General features: G+C 40.4%; 1 protein-coding gene across 1 annotated transcript; it reads left to right on the top strand.

Moving 5' to 3' along the window:
- The first annotated feature begins 475 nt into the window (after positions 1-475).
- LOC149155337 (uncharacterized) lies at positions 476-3,399 on the top strand. The gene has a single exon (XM_089445352.1). It carries the CDS (start codon positions 1,184-1,186, stop codon positions 2,621-2,623), a length of 1,440 nt encoding a protein of 479 aa, XP_089301478.1. The 5' UTR covers positions 476-1,183; the 3' UTR covers positions 2,624-3,399.
- Positions 3,400-18,513: the final 15,114 nt, after the last annotated feature.

The following is an 18,513-nucleotide window of genomic DNA, read 5'->3' as shown; positions in this document are numbered from 1 at the left end:
AATACTTAAAACCCTATAACTTTAATTTTCTAATAATAATCATTAAATTTTAATATTGTGAAGCCAAAATACCAAATTAATATATAAAACTTTGTCATAAAACAAACTTACTCTATATAATTAAATAATAAAATAAACCAAATCAAAGACTTAAAAATAAAAATAATCATTAAACATGCACATTAATGTGTAGACACCCCACATTTTAAATTAACTACCTGGACATTACCCATATATATACGCATATATGTCCGTATACATGTGAGCAGAAAGGTGTAAGTGCGAAGAAACCGTTAGCGGTCACGGTGGTGTGAAGGGTGACGGTTGGAGAAGGTTAGGGTCGGGTTTGGTGAAGAACCCGGAGTCAAGGATTGGGGGGTGCAAATGGGGCCCCGGCGTAACGCTGTGTGTGGAGGAGGTGGTGGGGTTGAATCTATGGCGCGTGCGTGTGAGGGCGATCTTTGGTGGGAGTGAAAGAGCTACAGTGCTCAAATTTGGGGCTTATAATCCCTCTGCGCGGGCGCATATTGAATTCAACCAGAACGAATGCGAAGCTATCAAAGAAGAGAAAACTGAGTTATTTTTTGCAGACTCGTTGCTCGTCAGTTTTTCGGCCCGCTGTCAGCTCGCTCGCTCTCGCTCACATTTCCTCTCTGTAACGTCGTCCCCATGGCACGAATTTGCTGCTTCTGCTCCTGTAGGTTCTCACAGACTGCTTGTTTTTGTTTTTCCGTCTGATTTCTGCTATTTTTTTTATTTTTTTTTTCCAATATTCATAGGTAGGTCTGTTCGCTCGACCTCTATTTTTCTGCATGTCGAGAGTTCGATTCCTGTATAGAATTCTGTTTTGGTATTTGAATTAATCCAGATGGTGCTTTATGTTAGGCTGTAGGAACCTAGAATTAGTTGGTTTTGAATGCAGCAAGGGCCGATTTTTTTACCCGGAACCCTTGCTTGCAGATACAGTGGCCCCTAGAACCCATTCCTTTCTGTATTCCTTGTCTTCTTCCTGCCATTACGCTCTAAATATTTGTTGTTGTTGTTCTCCTTTGATTGAATTCCCTGTCTGCCTTCCTTTCCCCTTGGTCATGTGGTGAGAGCGGGCAGCTGACAGGGCGAGTTTGATTTTAAGAAGTGTTGGATTTAATTGGGTTGATCTAATTGTTTTGTGGGTAAGTTTTTAATGGCGTCCACCAGTGGAAGCATGCAGGGAATCTATGTTTCTTCTTCCATGGGAATGGCCTCCAATAGAAATGAGGATTGGTGGGACAACAAAGCAGTGAATTCGCAGCAGAGTTCTAGCAGATTACTTGAGGCTTCGACGCCTAGGCCTAGTACCAATCAAGCCCCGTCATCATATTCGAGGCGTGAGGACAGGCCTCAGACAGCAGAGTCACGGGTTCAAGCTGGAAATCTTTCTGAGAGGGATGATTCCTCCTCGAGCCTATTTCATAATAATAATTCTTCTTCCTCTTCTTCTTCACTTTTGATTTCGTTCCCCGCACATTATCCGCAGGTAATTAGTAGCATCAGTTCCTCCCCTTCATCTTCAACACTACAGCAACATGGTTCAGAATTTTTTTACTTGAATCAAGTTACACAGGCGTATCCAACCCATCATAGCACCCACCAAGCAATATCATTCCCACAGCAGCAGATTTGTTTCACCAACTTGCAGAGTCCTGTTCAGCAGCAGCAATTGCAGTTTCAGTCAGGGTTTCCTTTGGTTTCCTTCAATAACCAGCAAAATCTGCAGCAGCAGCAGTACCAGCAGCAACTTGTCCGGCACTGGAGCGATGCTCTGAATTTGAGTCCCAGAGGACAGCTGATGAAGCATGGAAAGCATCATGACAGGAGGGGCTTTGCTTTGGGTCGTCCTCTGAAGCTTTACAGAGGAGTCAGGCAGAGGCACTGGGGTAAATGGGTTGCGGAGATTCGCCTCCCACGAAACCGGACCCGCCTCTGGCTTGGTACCTTCGACACAGCAGAAGATGCAGCTCTAGCATATGATCACGAGGCTTACAAATTGAGAGGTGAGAATGCTCGTCTCAACTTCCCTCATCTGTTTTTAAACAAGGGATCTACCAGCCCTAAAGCTTGTTCAGTTGCGGCAGCCCCTGAGGAAGGCAATTTGCAGCAAAAGTCTGATGGAGGAAGAAACTCTACTACAAGTAGTACCTCTACCAGCGCTTTGACTGCAAATGCTGCCCACCAATTAGGCTCCCCTGCAGCCGAAGGTATTTCAGATACAGCGCAGGCCAAATCCATGGATGTTGAGGTGAAAACTGATCTGGACATATCTGCATATGAAGCCAATACAAATTTGGCTCCTCCTGCAGAATCTGGATCTGAGGACTTTGTCAAAAATGAACCTCAGGACCTTCAATTCCATACCTGGCCTGCCTCCCCTGAATATAATATCTTGGGTGATCTGGATGAAAACTGGTTAAATAGTGTTCCTGCTTTAGAAACAGATATGACATGGGATGTGCTTTTTCACAATCCAATTGATAGCTATGTGGAAGGAGTGGACTCAGATCACAATGTTGAGACTCAAGGACAAGCATCCCCGGAGCATCACTCTCCGCCGCAGCAGATGTATGTTTGGAAAGACTGCAAATAGCTGGATCATGGACACTTGATTCTCGGAGGCAAGGGGTTCTGTAAATCACTGCTTGTTTGTACTGCATGGGGTGTGTGCTGGATCACTGCTATGTATAGAATAGAAAACTTTAGGTCTCATCTCCTCTTTAGGCTTCCTGGTTGATTAGCTTAGTTCATTTCTAAATCATTCCCATTGCGTCATTTTGCATCTTTCTATGTATAATTCTCAGGTTGCAATTTTTGAGTCAACCTGTGGATTTTTAGTAGACATTGCAGTTCTCTTAGACAACCAAGACCTCTGTCCTGAACAAGTCCCTGCGATGTTTCCAGTGCCCTTTGCACATGAATCATGGCTGGTTTTTTAAGCCATTTTCATGTCTGGCCTCTCTGGTAGAGACTGGTATAACCTGCAGCAATGCACATGCATTTTTGAATTCTAGCTTTAGTAGTTTTATTAATCTTTTAGCTATTTCCAATGGTCTTTTCAGTGATCTGGTTAACCACCCTGGCAATTTGTCTCACAAAGCAGATGATTTCTACAGTCCTCATTGCCACGTTAGAAATTTAATGCAAGGACAATAAATCTGTAGAGTTTCTAGCTTAAGGGTGGCGAGGATGGGCTTGAATTTCAAGTCTCAGTGTAAATGTAATTAGTAGCTGAAGTTGGTTTGCAACTTTGAAGTCATACATATATGGTAGACAGTTTTCAGTTCTGCCTAATATTACTACTTTGTGATGTTGTATATGATTCAGTATGAAACATCATGCATGTATTTCATGTATTGATTTGTGTAATAGCAATCTGGTAGAAATTTTCAGTATCATGTGATTGCCATTTTAATTTCTGTTATCTCACGATAGAAATTTATCAAGAAAAGAAACATTAGCTTAAAAAAATTAAATAAAAAATATAATAATTGTATATCACGAAATCATTACAATGTTGAATATGTGTATTTTCCTTCAATTCAGAGATTTATCTAAAAAAACCATCATCTACAAACCAAAAAAATTGTAGGTCACGAAATCATTACAATGTTGAATACTTTATGGATATATACTTTCCTACACATCTTATATCTGTAAACTTTCAACCGCATAGTTCAGAATACTTTATAAATGTATACTTTCCTGCAAAACCTGTATTTGTAGAATACTTTATGGATATATACTTTCCTACACATCTTATATCTGTAAACTTTCAATCGCATAGTTCAGAATACCTTATAAATGTATACTTTCCTGCAAAACCTGTGTTTGTATAACTTTGGCCTGCGTAATTCAGATTATGGATAATCTAATAAAATCTATATTTGTGAAATTTTTTCCTGCATAATTCATATTATGGATGCAAGCCTAATAAAACCTGTGTGAAACTTTAGATTGGATAATTCAAATTATGGATAGCCAAATAAAATCTATATTTGTAAAACTTTGGTTGCATAATTCAGATTATAGATAGTCTAGCTAAAAAAAAGACAGTCCGATAATTGTGTTGATTTTCTGAGAATTCACTGCAGCAATGCCCAATGGATAATCCACAAATTTTATTCTAACATAGACAGTATGATAACTGTGTTGATTATTCTGGGAATTCACAGCAACAATGCCAAAAGGTTAAGTCACAAATTTATTCTCACATATATGATTTGTGTAGGCTGTGTCTTCATGTAAATGGGTATCGTGAAATGACTCCAGCATTTGAAAATCTACTAACAATTCATCCTAAATTTGCTCAGACTTAACAAACTAATCATTTTAAATCTACTTGCACTAATTGAACTAAACTTGAGTAGGCAACATTGTTATCTAATGTGATGCCCATTCGTCCATATACCCTCCTTTATAGTTAACAAAAAAAAAATGAAGGTTAAACCTTATCTGCATCTCATCCAAAATTGAAAGGAATTACTTACCTCAGACAACCAGGTCAAGGCATATGGGAGACATCTCCAAATAATCTGTTCTATGCTGTGTTAATTCCTTCATCCACTTATTGTTGCTTAAAGTAGCTTCTTGTCAATATTGATAACAGGTCTTGTCTTGTCATCAAGATTATTCCTTTTTAACAGATATGCAGCCTTCTTCTGCTGTCCGCGGCATCATGTCTCAACTTCCCACATTAGAAACATTTCCCTGTCTTGTATTTTGCATAAAAAATTTGGACCACTGGATTTCTTCCAGTTGGATTGTTTCAACAGATATGCTCCTCTTCTGCTGTTTCATATATCATGTCTCAGCTTCCCACAACAGGAACCTTTCCCTGTCTGATGTGTAACCTTGGCTGTCTATCATCAAAATTGAATTGAAATTTTGCTAATGTCTGCCAAAATAAAAATTATGAAAAATTTTAAAATAAAAATAAATTAATAATTATACAAAACATTTAAATAATATTGGCTCATATAAAAAATTACATATAAAGAAACTAGATCCCTCTAGACTCATATTAGATCCGTATTTAAGATGGATCAATAAGGGTGCATAAAAATTTGATTTACTGAATTTCTTCTTGTTAAATTGCTTCTAGTTTGTAAATAAAGCTACGGAGGTGTCATTCTTAAGATTGTCATTGCTCCTAATTCTACCTCCTGCTTCAAGGAAAACAGTAATCATAGCTTTTAATGTTTGGAATGGCAAACTGGTAAATGCAACTATACCAAAATAACTCATCATTACATTGTTTGCAGCAATCATAGCTTTTAATGTTTGGAATGGCAAAGTGGTAAATGTAACTATACCGAAATAATTTACGAGGATTTTATTTATTTATTTTTCAATTTAATGTTTGGAATTGCAAACTGGTAAATGTAACTATCTTAAAATAATTTATCAATAATTTATTTATTTGTTTTTCAATTAAATTGAATCTAATCTGAAACCAACTCCATATTGAATAGAAGAATTATCTACTCCCAAGGAGGAGGCACTCTCTAAAAAGCGGCTCTGCAACTTGTTCCAAGGTTGGCATTAGGGTTTAATGTTGGGTACCATGGCGGGAGGTGCAGGGGGGAGTGCTGCTCCCTCCTACAAGTGAAGCAGTGACGGATAGAAGCAAGGACGTTGGAAAGCAACGCTTTAAGAAACCTCTGGAGAAGACAACAGTGGCAAGTAACACATAAATATTGGGAAGAAACAGACCTCATGAACAAGAAGGGGATCAGTGAGAAGCTAGTAAGGAGAAGGAGAAAGGGGGTAGCAGTGAAAAAACCACTTCTATAAGGACAACTGGGGTATGCAAACCCAAGTCGAACATCATTCCCCGGGTCATCTTAAGCGACCCAACGCTACAAGCGCATAGGGATCACATGGCGGAATATGCAGTTATATGCAAATTCATGGGGTTATGGTCGACGGAGAGGGCGTTGCACGTATGGATAAGGAGCCACTGGAAACCAAAGGGAGAAATAAACCTTCATCTGGGATCTAAGGGCTTCTTCATAGTAGTGTTCACAAGCCTAGAGGATAAAGATAGAGTGTTCGAAGGAGGACCATACTTCTATGCGGCTGCAGGCCTCTACATGCGGCCATGGATGATGAACTTTGTCCCAGAATGTGAAACATTCACATTGGTACCGGTATGGATTAGACTATACTCCCTTCCTTTGGATTATTGGCTACCAGAATCTCTGAAAACAATAGGCAACAAACTAGGGCATTTCCTAAAGATCTCAGATGCGACTCTGAAAGGAAAATACACCTCCTTTGCCCGGATGTGTGGAAATGGACTTATTTGGAGCACTTCTGGACGCGATAATTTTAGAAGTATATGATGAAGAATGGGTGCAGGCGGTGGACTATGAGCACATCCCATTTAGGTGCTGCAAATTCCATGAACATGGGCATCTTTACAGAGACTGCCCAACAAACAATATGGAGAGAAATGTGAAAACAATGGTGGATAAAAACCTTGAGGGTTTCACTAAAGTTGGGGGCAAAGGGAAAGGCGGGAAGCGGCCACAAAAAAAGAACAATGAGGAAAGACAATTGAGCCACAATAGCTTTAAGATCCTAGAAGAGGAAGATGGAAACAAAGAAATTAACCAGGAAACGGAGAACATTATCACTGAGAAGGAAAGGGATGCTAGCATGGAAGATATCATAGAAATCAATGAGCAAAAGGAGGATCTGCCAAGCAATATGGAGATAAGTAGGGACCATGAGATGACTCCAAGTGAGGGGGGAACGGAGGACCATGAACTGCAGGGGATTCTAGAAAGGGAAAATATAGATCTAGAGGAATTTCTGGAACAAGGGATGACCAAAGGAGTGGACTCCCTGCCAAAAGAGGAATATGATAGGGTTCAACAGCTCTTCACATGGAGATCACAACCAAAGGGCTCTGGAGTCAAAATAAATCATGATAGCCAAGAGCATAGAGGGGTCAAAATGATGGAGGAGATACAGGCACAATCTCCAAAGAACCTAGGTAGGAAAAGAGGAAGAAAAACACAGAAGGAGTTGCTGAACAAATGTGGGAAACTCTTGATCAACTCAGGTAAGATGAAAGATCTCACCAGTTATTCCTTTACCAACCTTTCCTAATGAAGCTCACAACCTGAAATATTAGAGGCATAGGAAATAGAAGGAAACAAAGAAATTTCAGCAATAGAATAAAAGAAGAAAAACCAGATATGGTTTTTATTCAGGAGACAAAATGTTCGATGGATAAGATTAGAGATATTTATAATAAATGGCTAATCAAGCATGAGTATTTAGAGGTTAAAGCAAATAACTCGGCGGGGGGGATTCTTACGCTCTAGGATCCCCAAAAATTTGGAATCTTGGATGTTGAAGCGTCCAGGAACTATCTTTCTTTGGTATGTCAACCCTTAGGTGATTAGAAGATATACATGATCAAAATGTCTATGGACCTCAAAAGCTAGAAGATAAAATCAGGTTTCTCACCTCCCTTGAAGAACTAAGAGCAAGACACCGTCGTATGCCCTAGATCGTTGCAGGAGATTTCAATATGATAAGATCTCTTACAGAGAAAAAAGGTGGTATAAGACAGCTAGGCAGAGACTCCATGGCCTTCCAGAACTTCATAAGGAACATGGGGTTAGTGGACACTGAAACAAATAATGGGACCTTCACTTGGAACAACAAGAGGGGAGGGGCTTCACAAGTGACCTCTAAACTTGATAGATTTATCATTCCAGAGGACCTCTTTCTTTCAGGCCCTGCCATGTCATCTTCTATTCTTCCCTTTGGAGGTTTGGACCATTGGCTTGTACAACTGGAAGCCACTTTTATGTGTACACCAAGAAACAGACCCTTTCAGATTTGAAAATGCCTGGCTCTCTCACCCTGAATTCACCAGCAATATTGACAAATGGTGGAGAGAGGATCTGAACATTCAAGGCACTAGAATGTTCCTGCTCCAACAGAAACTTAAACATATCAAATCCAAGCTTAAAGATTGGAACAAAAAGGAATTTGGCAATATATTCAAAGCCAAAAGAGAAGTTGAGCGGAAACTCCAGGAGATCAATCAGATCAGCATCACCGATGGCTTTACCGAGGAGCAGAAAAAGCTAGTTGACTCTCTGCAGGAAGAATGGGAATATCGGTGCAGGCAAGAGGAAATTTTATGGAGACAGAAGTCGAGGGTGCAGTGGATTAGAGAGGGAGAAAGAAACACGAAGTTCTTTCATAAATCCACCATGGATCACAAGGCACACAACAGAATCACAAAGCTCAAAGATTCTCAAGGGATAGAATTCAACTCTCACAAAGATATGGAATCTGTCCTTGTTCAACACTTCCTTAGTATAGAAGAGGAGCCTCTGGTTGATAGATCCAGGTTCATCAACAATTTCACTCAGTACATCCCTCAGCTGGTGACTAGAGAGGACAACCACAATCTTAACAGGCCAGTTTCGGAAGAGGAGGTCAGTGAAGTGATTAATGAAATGCAAAATGGAAAAGCTCTAGGCCCGGATGGGTTCAATGTAGACTTCTTCAAAACCTGTTGGAAAACAGTGAAACAGGATATCCTTGAGGTGGTGGAAGACTCAAGAAGATCCAAAAAGGTTCTAAAGGCTCTTAATGCTTCCTTCATAGCTTTAATCCCAAAACAAGAAAAAGCCATGACTCTGGATGGATTCAGACCCATAACTTTATGTAATGTGGTGTACAAAATTATTTCCAAGGTGATATCCAATAGACTCAAGCCCCTCTTACCAACTCTCATCTCAGAGGAGAAAACGGGCTATGTGAAAGGAAGACAAATCCTCAATAACATCATCCAAGCTTACGAGGTGGTACACTCTCTCAAAAGCAACAAACAAGCTGGTATGATCATTCAGCTGGACCTAGCAAAAGCCTACGACAAGCTAAGTTGGTCTTATATAAGGGCAGTTCTAAGAGCATATGGCTTCGACCAAAACTAGATAAGATGGGTTATGGCACTAGTTTCCACGACCAGTTTTTCCATCCTGCTCAATGGAGCTCCTTCAAGAAATTTCACACCCTCCAGAGGTCTCAAACAAGGGAATCCGCTCTCAACCTTCCTCTTTGTTCTAATGATGGAAGGGCTAGGCAGAGCGATTAAAATGGCAAATGCTAAAGGAAGAATCCAGGGTATCAAGCTAACCTTGGATGGAGAGGCAATTACTCATCAACAATTTGTGGATGACACAATGTTGCAGGGCATACCCACAGTCAGGGAAGTCAGAGCGATCAAACAAATCTTAAATGACTTTCCTATGGTAGCTGGCACAGAGGTAAGTCTCAACAAATCAAAAGTTTTTTTCTTTAACACTGACATTGCTATTCAGAGAAACATCACCAGGATTCTTGGGTTTCAAAGGGACATGTTACCTTCCAAATATCTGGGCATACCTCTCACAGATAAGCCTCTAAGCAAGGGAGTATGGGAGCCTATAATAAATAAACTTCAGGACAAGATCAGAAAATGGACATGCAGGTCTTTAAATTTGGCGAGTGCCTTGTGCTCACACAGGCTGTCTTGCAAGCAATTCCCATTTTCATGTTCTCAGCTCTTCCTACTCCTAAAGGTGTTTAGCTCTTCCTGCTCCTAAAGGGATTTTCTATGGGGCAGAGGAGAAGAAAAAAAATGGGCTCTAGTGGCCTGGGACAAGATCTGCAAACCCAAGAGCCATGGCAGTTTGGGGCTTCATGACCCTGAGACTCTCAACAGAGTTTCGGGAGCTAAACTCTGGTGGAGGTGGATCAAGGAATCGACAACCCCCTGGGCCAAGCTTTGGAAACAAAAATATGCCAAGAATTGGCAGGAGAAGGATCACATTTGAATGTCAGGGCATATTAAGGGCTCCCACGTTTGGAACATTGCCTGGGAAAATAAAGGTATTGTTCAGTAGCATAGTTTCTAGGAGATTCGAGATGGAAACCTGGCTCGGTTTTGGGAGGATACCTGGCAACAGGAATCCAACGTGTATAAGGATGAATTAGCAACTCTCAAGCATGATATCAACAACAAAGGTTTACGCATGGTAAATGACTTCTGGGACTAGGCAAGGAACAATGGAAAATGGAGAATTTGGAAGGATCTAGGCCACAGTGAAGAGAGCCCTCTGAAGGCCCAGACAGACTCTCTTGCTCAGGAGCTAGAACATAGGAGGATTTTGGTTTCCTCCTTGCCTGACCAACTAAGATGGAGAAGGAACACCGAAGGAAACTTCAACCTCAAAGAAGCTAAACAGGTAGTAATAGGGTTTAACTACCAAAACCCTGATCAAGTATGGAAGAATCTTTGGCAGAGCCCCCACTGGATGAAAATAAAGTTATTCATTTGGCTAGTTCATCAAAGGAAAATTTTAACTTGGGAGAATCTCCTAATAAAAGGCTTCATTGGCCCATCCAAATGTTATTTATGTGGCTTACAAGAAGAGACGATAGATCACCTTCTCAACCTCTACCCTTTCATCTCTACCGTGTGGGAATGGGTGGCTTCAATCTTTAGGCACATTGATAGGGATAGACTCAGCATCTCCAACACTCTGAAGAATTGGAGGAAAAACCTCTCAGGGAATGAAATCATCAATAAAGCCTGGACTCTGGTTCCAGGCTTTGTTATTTGGGATGTTTGGAAAGAACGTAATAGTAGGATCTTTAAGAACAAAGCGAGCAAGCCCCAGCACATAATTGATCAAATTTTAAGGCAGCTCAAAGACACAGTCAAAAGCTTGTTATGGAAACTTCCCATGGACCCTCCTCTGCCCCAAGATGCATGTATACCACTGCATTTGGGTCTCCAGTCTATAGGTCCGCAAGGCATAATTAAGGGTGTGAGCCAAATAAATAAAGATATAAATATTTGGAAGCCTCCTCCATATGGTTTCCTAAAAGTCAATATAGATGGAGTGTCTAAGGGCAACCCTGGGTTAGCTGGTTTTGGGGGTGTTATAAGAGATGAACAGGGACGAATAAAGGAGATCTTTCATGGCCACTTGGGGAAGGCCACTAATAACATGGCGGAACTCATGGCCTTAGAGCAATACCTGGAAATCTTGGTGAACTCAAACTCACACAATGTCATCATTGAAGCAGATTCGGAATTGATTATTAGAGCGGCCAAGAAAATATGCAATGGTACAACACCGGATAAAGTGTCGAAACATTGGAGGCTATCACAGGTCTTTCTTCGTATTTATACCCACCTGCAAACCTTAAAAATTGTACACTTTGTCCATGTAAAAAGAAAAGCTAATATGCTAGCTGATTGTCTGCTGAATGAAGGAGTGATCAATAAGGAAAGGGACACTCGGCTCATTTGGGAGCTGATACCCCCAGGCAAACTGTTAGAGGATTGCCTCTGTCAAGTCGCCAAAGATAGGGATTGTTGGATCAACAGGCTGGATCGATGAGGCTTAGGAGACAGGCGAGAGTACATGGTTGCTTAAATTGTTTTCTTGTTGATTGGCAGCAATCCGCAGATTGTATTGGCATCAGTATTCCAACGGATTTGAGCGGATGGTCGAGAACATCGGAGGAAGACCGAGGACGCAGTGGCGAGGAGATTAATTTTGGACCGACAGATCTTGGTTGAATCAGATCTATGGTGTTTGGGCGAGGGAGTTACCCGACAGTTAACAAGAAAAAGTGGGCTAGAGAAACCCATAAGTGTATTTCGGGTGGAAGAAAGGCCGTAAGTGGTAATTCCCCGTTGGCTCCGATTCCATACAAACAGTGACACGTAATAGCGAGATGAGAGAGGGAAACCACTTTTCGGGCGGATTTGGAGTGTGCAAGTTAATTGACCGAAATAGGTGTGAGTCATTAGATTTGGTGGAGCGAGATTGACGATTGATAGTCGAGGAGCTTGTTTCGGATTCGGGAAGGGTTGTGACCATTGGATCTTGAATAGATCAATGGTGTACAAGTGCTGGTGATTCTTTTGAAGGGCGGATCTCAAACTTTTATCAATTTTGGTTTGAGTTACCGTCAGGTCCGGAGTAGCGAAAATGGGTTGGGAAACCCACAAGTGGATTTCGGGCGGAGGAAAAGCCGTAAATGGTATTTCCCAGTTGGCTTCGATTCCACTCACTCACTGACACGTATCAGCAAGGTGAGAGAGGGAAACCACTTTTCAGGCGGATTTGAAGTGCGCAAGTTAACCGGCCGAAATACGTGTGAGCCGTTAGATCTGGTGGAGCGAGATCGACGGTTGATAGTCGAGGAGCATGTTTCGTAGTCGAGAAGTGTTGTGACCATTGGATCTTGGATAGATCAATGGTGAAGAAATGCCATCATTTCTTTAGAGGGGTGGATTTCCAATTTTTTAAACTGTGGTTTGTGTTACCGTCGAGTTTGGATTAGTGGAAGTTTAGTGGAACTCTGTGACTTTTGGAGGGGTTTGTTAGTTTTGCGGAAGCTCTAAAGTTGTTAGTGGATGACAGAGAGTCCTTGGGAGTTTAACACTCCTTCCTGTTTTAACGTTTTTGGAAATCCGTGTGAATTGGTTTGATCCTGGCTTTGTTTTTCTTGTTTATGGTATTTCCACAACAGGCTGGTTCTTATTTGGGTCTTTGCACTTGCAAAGACATGAAACATATGTAATGTACTTGTACGATTAATAGAAGGCTCCATACTTACTTGACCAAAAAAAGAAAGAATAGAAGAATTATCTACTCAAGTGAAAGTAAGTAAAAGTAAGTTAATAGTAATTTGTTTCAACAAAAATTCTACACGACCCTTCTGGACAACAAAAAAATTGAACCAAAAAACTTTCATAGATCTCCCAAGCATCCTTGGAGGTCCTTGACAAAACAACTAGGTGAAGTTGTTTATCAAATGGTCCAATTGGAACCATGGCTTTGCTAACCCTACTTTTCCATTTTATCTTTTCCTTCAATTATCTTCCGTAATCTTCTCTCTACAAGATCAATCCGTGTCTTAACTTGTAGAATGTGGAAATGTTTACATGGTGTTTTAACTTGCAGCGTGTGGAAATGTTTACATGCGAACTTCTCCACAATTATTAACTTCAGAGCGTGGAAATGTTTACATGGGAACTTCTCCACAATTATCTCCTTAATATACAAGTATCATTGTCTTCTCGAATAAAAGCACAGTGAGAGAATTGTTAAGTTTACATAAACCAACAATCTATTTTAATTCTGGATTTATTAAACGACAAGAGGTGTTTTTGAGTGGAAAATTTGAGGAAATATTTGCACCTCGAAAAATTTAATCTATCTAAGTGTTTGATAGATCAAGTTAAATATGTTGGTTTATAATATCTTTATACTGTGACAATCATTTGTAGCCACCTTTCATGGGAGCTGTTGAGTTTCTCATATATATATATATATATATATATATATATATATATATATATATATATATAAAATCTTATTTACATTAATAATTAAAAAGATAATTTCCCTGCATTTCTTTAAAGGCAACCATGGTTCACGGTCACTGAGTGACCGCTACGTCCACGGGCAGTAATCCACACAAATCCACCAAAGGTGGCCTAATATATCGGTCCTAACCCCAAGGGCATCGAGGATATTTGACCTTGTGACCTCCCAATAGGCAAGGTACTATCGGGCCTAACCCCAAGGGCATAGAGGATATTTGACCACGTGGCCTCCCAATAGGCAAAGGCATTGAGGTTATTTGACCTCATGACTTCCCAATATGCAAGGTATTTAGCAATGAGGGCTCGACTAATTGAGCTACCCCTTAGGGCTTCCCGCATTTAAATTTTATATATATATATATCCCAATTTTCAACTATATAATAAATTTTTTAATCAAAATTTTATTCTTTTAATTGAAAATTTGAAAAGTAAATTATAAGTTAACCAACATAGTCACTGAAAAGAGATGGAATTTGACACAAGTTGTGAATGAGAATTGTCAGATTGGTTTTGAGATTTCTGCCATACTGCTTTTGACCGAGGCTAGTATATATTGTGACCTTTATATATTATATTTTTATTTATCTCTCTCGTTATTATAAAACTAGTACAACCACATTAAAAATATTAATGTGGTTGATATAGCCTAAGGCTTCGGAAATATAACAAAAATAACTACAACAACACTAAGAATGTCTTACCAACGCATGCATTTACTTGATTAACCATGTACAAAAAGGTTATGGGTTAACTTTAACTAAAGAAAAAAATGAAGTACACATCTTATTGGTGGGCAAGGAGCCACTTGGCACGAATCTAATTTTTTAAATTTATCAAAGTAATGGACCATTTTGCTAACTTATATATAAATGAATGTTATAAATAATAATGAGGAACTTATCATGGAGAAACTTATTAGAATTGGAATAATCTCAAATCCCTAGGAAATTGGTGGGCATTGGTGGGCGGGGAACCACTTGGCACGAATATAATTTTTTAAAGTTATTAAAATTCAATGCAACCTAACAAACTCTGTAACACACTACAACTCTTGATAAGACCATATTCTAAGCATGCATATTCCCTTGAGAATCAATCTAGGTCGTCAATTAAAAAATAAAAAAAGTCAACAGATCCTCATCCACCTTAAGTTGAAATAAGAAATCTTTGGCAATTAAAGAATCCATATTTTTTTTTTCAATTCATCATTTTTAAATTTTATTTTATCTTTTAAAATACAATAATTACATATAGTGAAAGGAAAAGAATGTGGTGAAGAATTTAAATTTTAATGGCTATTAATATCTATAAAACTCTCTCTCTCTCTCCCTCTCTATATATATATGAAACTTAAATTGTAAGTTAAGTAAATGGAAATTAGGGATGGAATTTGACCTTAGTGTGTGAATGACAATGGTCAATTTGTTTTTGAAATTTTTGCTTTGTTGCTTTTGATCTAGGCTGGTATGTATGTGTACAAGTGTGAGCAGCAATTACAATTTTAACTATTAAGTCGTACTAATTATGATACTTCCTAATTACATTGTGGATTTAAATCATATATATGTGTGTGCTGGGAATAAGATTTTAACTTTTATTTCATAATAATTATAATATAAATGAAATTGAGATTTCAATATTAAAAGCATAAAAAATATAAGAATAGTTAACCTTAAATTTTCTTCCCATATAGGTAATATTCTTCACTACAAAATTTAATTGTTATCACTTTGAATGCAAACATAGTAATCATTTATTCAAAATGCCTAGATGCATGATCCAAAAGAATTAAATAGTCATTATTTATGATGCATTGCTAAAGCGGTCTGTTCTATTTATGAGTAATATCATTTCACAAATATGCCCAAAAGTAAATTCGAAATCTTATTCCAAATATGCCCAAAAGTAAATTCAAAATCTTATTCCAAATATGCCCAAAGATTAGGAGAAGAAGTTTAAAAGGAGAGTAAAACCATGGTGAGTAAAAAAAAGGTGGATTGCTATTGAACTTTTGTCTATGCAATCTTTTCCCTCTAGACAACTTGCAAACTCATGTGCATTTTGTGTATCATTTCGAGCTTGACAAGGTGTATTGCTTCTGCCTGTGGCCTGAGGGAGTTGATGCTTTAAACCTAATTTATAGTGCTTTTTTTTTTTTTTCTATGTAAAGACTAAGCTATTGTATTAATAAAGAAAGAAAATATTTACAAAGAGGTACTAGCCTCTGAGGATGGATAAGGCCACCCTCTGTCTGAAGAGCATAGCAGGTACTCAAGGCTACCTGAATTACAAAGATAGAAGCAGTAGAAGTAAGCATGAACAAAACAGAAGCAGGTAGTCCTCTGACTTACAAGAGAGATTCCTCCAAATAGAACAACAACAGCAGAATTGTAGAACCAAAGAACCTTTGCTGCTGATATCATCGCGGCAGTTGAGGGTAGCAAGACAAGTGATTCCAGAGATCTGGTAACATTGCGAATTCTGGGCATTCCTCTACCCCAAAAACAAAACCTGGGTATCTCGGAAAGAGAAGAGACCCCTCCAAAACTCCAAAACTTGACCATTGAGTAGCAGCAGAAACAGTAATTTAGCCTTCGAAGGCTCACCTTATGCTTTGTTGTCGAAATCTGGCATAGTTGCATCTTCGTTCACTGGCTGTCGGGAATCCGGTGGGTGTGCTGGCTGCTGAAGCGAACCCAGATCAAGAGCATGCTCCTCAGGATTGACAACGCCTGGAGGAGGAATAACGACATTGCCAATTTCCGCCCTCGCTTGGGCATTACCAGTCTGAGCCAGCTCCCCATCGTCTTCCTCCTGGCTGTCGGAGTCTTCATCTTCTTCCTCCGTCGCGATTACAGTTATCAGCAGAGACACCCGTGATTGATTTCTCCGGCATCTGAATGTGAAACGGGATGTATGCACTTGACTATCTAGTTGGTCCGACTCCTCTGAAGGAGAAGACGGAGGCGCTACCATAGCCAGCGGCTGAATTGCCCTTGCTTGAACCTCCTGTCTTCGACTAATTCCCCAAACACCCCCTCTTCTCGGGACCCCACGCTGTCTCGGCGCCATGAGCAGGGAAACTTGAGAGCTATTTACAGTGGGAGGCCCAGTATCCAAACGCAGAGCCTGAACTCTGCCCCCCAGAACCGGCCTAGTGGAAACCTGAACCAAAGTATGAGTCCTCACTATAATTTTAGCCTGCCAAGGTCGAGAGAGCATACTCTGAGCGGAGGTGAGGCCTCTGCCACTGCGCCCACTGCCAGAGATCGTCTCCTCTCCACTCTGCTCGAAGCACAACATAACAATACACCAAACATGCCCAAACTGGAGCAGATACGCCGTTAAGTAATCCTCTTTTCGGAATTCTCTGGATGCCTCCATAACGAACCCCAACGAATTAGCGTACAATGCAGTTAAGTCCCCTCGCGCGAACCCATCTCCCCTCTGCACAACCTTCTCCTCGGCCTTTAAAGGCATTAATGCCTGGCAGAGCCGCCTAGTGTGGCCGTCCTGGCAGGCCACCTTAACATGCCAGCTGCCCATCGCTGTTTATCAAATTGCCACCCGCATCCGGGTGAGAATCATCCTGTGTTTGCATGTCTCTATCTATTAGTGCTTGGAAGGTGGATAGATGATCCATCGAAACTACATCATTTAGATGGCCAACTGAGAGGTCTTTCTCATTTTCCACTCCTAAATTAGCAAGGAAATCAGCTGGCTTGTTCCCGTCCCTTTTTATATGCTTGAAGGAAACAGCTCTGTTCTCTTGCAGCCAATGTTGTATTTGTTCCAATCTAGATGCCAGTCTCCAGCTACTGCTGATCTTGTGAACTTGGGAACCCTGTTGGAGTTTTAAGGCCATGTTTATTAGAAGTTGGGAATCCCCTTCCACTATCAACGGAAGATAATTGCCCTGCTGCGCCAGAGTGAGACCTTTCCATAGAGCCTCCAGTTCCGCTGCATTGTTGGTATTCCACCCGATTGTGCCATAGTAGGTGAGGTGGGATTTACCCTGATGGTCTCTGATAATGCCGCCATAACCAGTCTGACCCGGATTGCCTTTCGATGCGCCATCGAAATTCAGTTGGAACATGTTGATGGGAGGTGGCCTCCACTTTACTGAATGGGTTTGGTGCTTTACGGGGCTGTCCTTGACAGGAATCTGATCTTGTATCGTTATCTGCCAATTGTTCCAGATGGCCAGCTCCTGAGGTTCCTTAGGGTAGTCATCTTGGGACCAGTTCTTTGTGGAAAGAGTTTCTCTGATGTTGTTATGAATTCCCTTCCATACCTGCTCCATTGTCATTGATTGACCTTTGAAGATCCTCCTGTTCCTTTCCTTCCAGATATTCCACATCAAGAAACCCGGTATAGTTTGCCAAAGGATGTTTAGAATTTTACATTGGTATGGTGTTTGAGGCCATTGACGTATTGTGTCTTTGATATCCCCCAGAACTCGGCCTTCCTTTTGACATCGAAATGCCACCTTTTCCCAAATCTTTCTACTCAGCTGGCACGTCTGCATTAGGTGTAAGGCTGTTTCTTCTTCCTGATTGCATATGAGGCATATGGAAGGACCAAGGAAGCCCCTTTTTCTGAGGTTATCCCAGGTTAGGATTCTATTATATGAAAGGAGCCAGAGAAAGGTGGAAACCTTCGGCCAGATTGGTGGTTTCCAGATTTTGCCCCATATCTGATCTTTATCCATTCTGTCTTTTATGATGATCCTGTAGGCCTCCTTTGTGGTGAATGTACCCTTCTCCTCATAACCCCATCTCAATGTGTCCATACCTGCTTGCTTTAATATCCTGCGTTTTTTTAACTCGGTGTTGAGAGTGAGTTGGTTGTGATTTGAGCTGCGTGGTAAAATAAGGCTAGTTTCTTTCCACTCTCTCTGCTCTTGATTATTCGGTTCTTTCCAGAAATTGCTTATTTTCTCCTGCGGGGTTATCTCCCAATCATGAATAGTTTGCATGCAATCCTTAAGATTTGGTAGCTGTTGCCAGGAGTCTTCCCAGAACCTGGCAGTAAGACCATCTTTCACCTCCCAAAA

This window comes from Pinus tabuliformis, chromosome 9 (assembly GCF_031772625.1).
Source record: "Pinus tabuliformis cultivar Carrire ecotype Pingquan chromosome 9, CPIR1, whole genome shotgun sequence".
Classification (NCBI taxonomy): Eukaryota; Viridiplantae; Streptophyta; class Pinopsida; order Pinales; family Pinaceae; genus Pinus; species Pinus tabuliformis.
The sequence above is the reverse complement of the archived record's forward strand: the minus strand, read 5'-3'. Positions and strand labels throughout refer to the sequence as shown.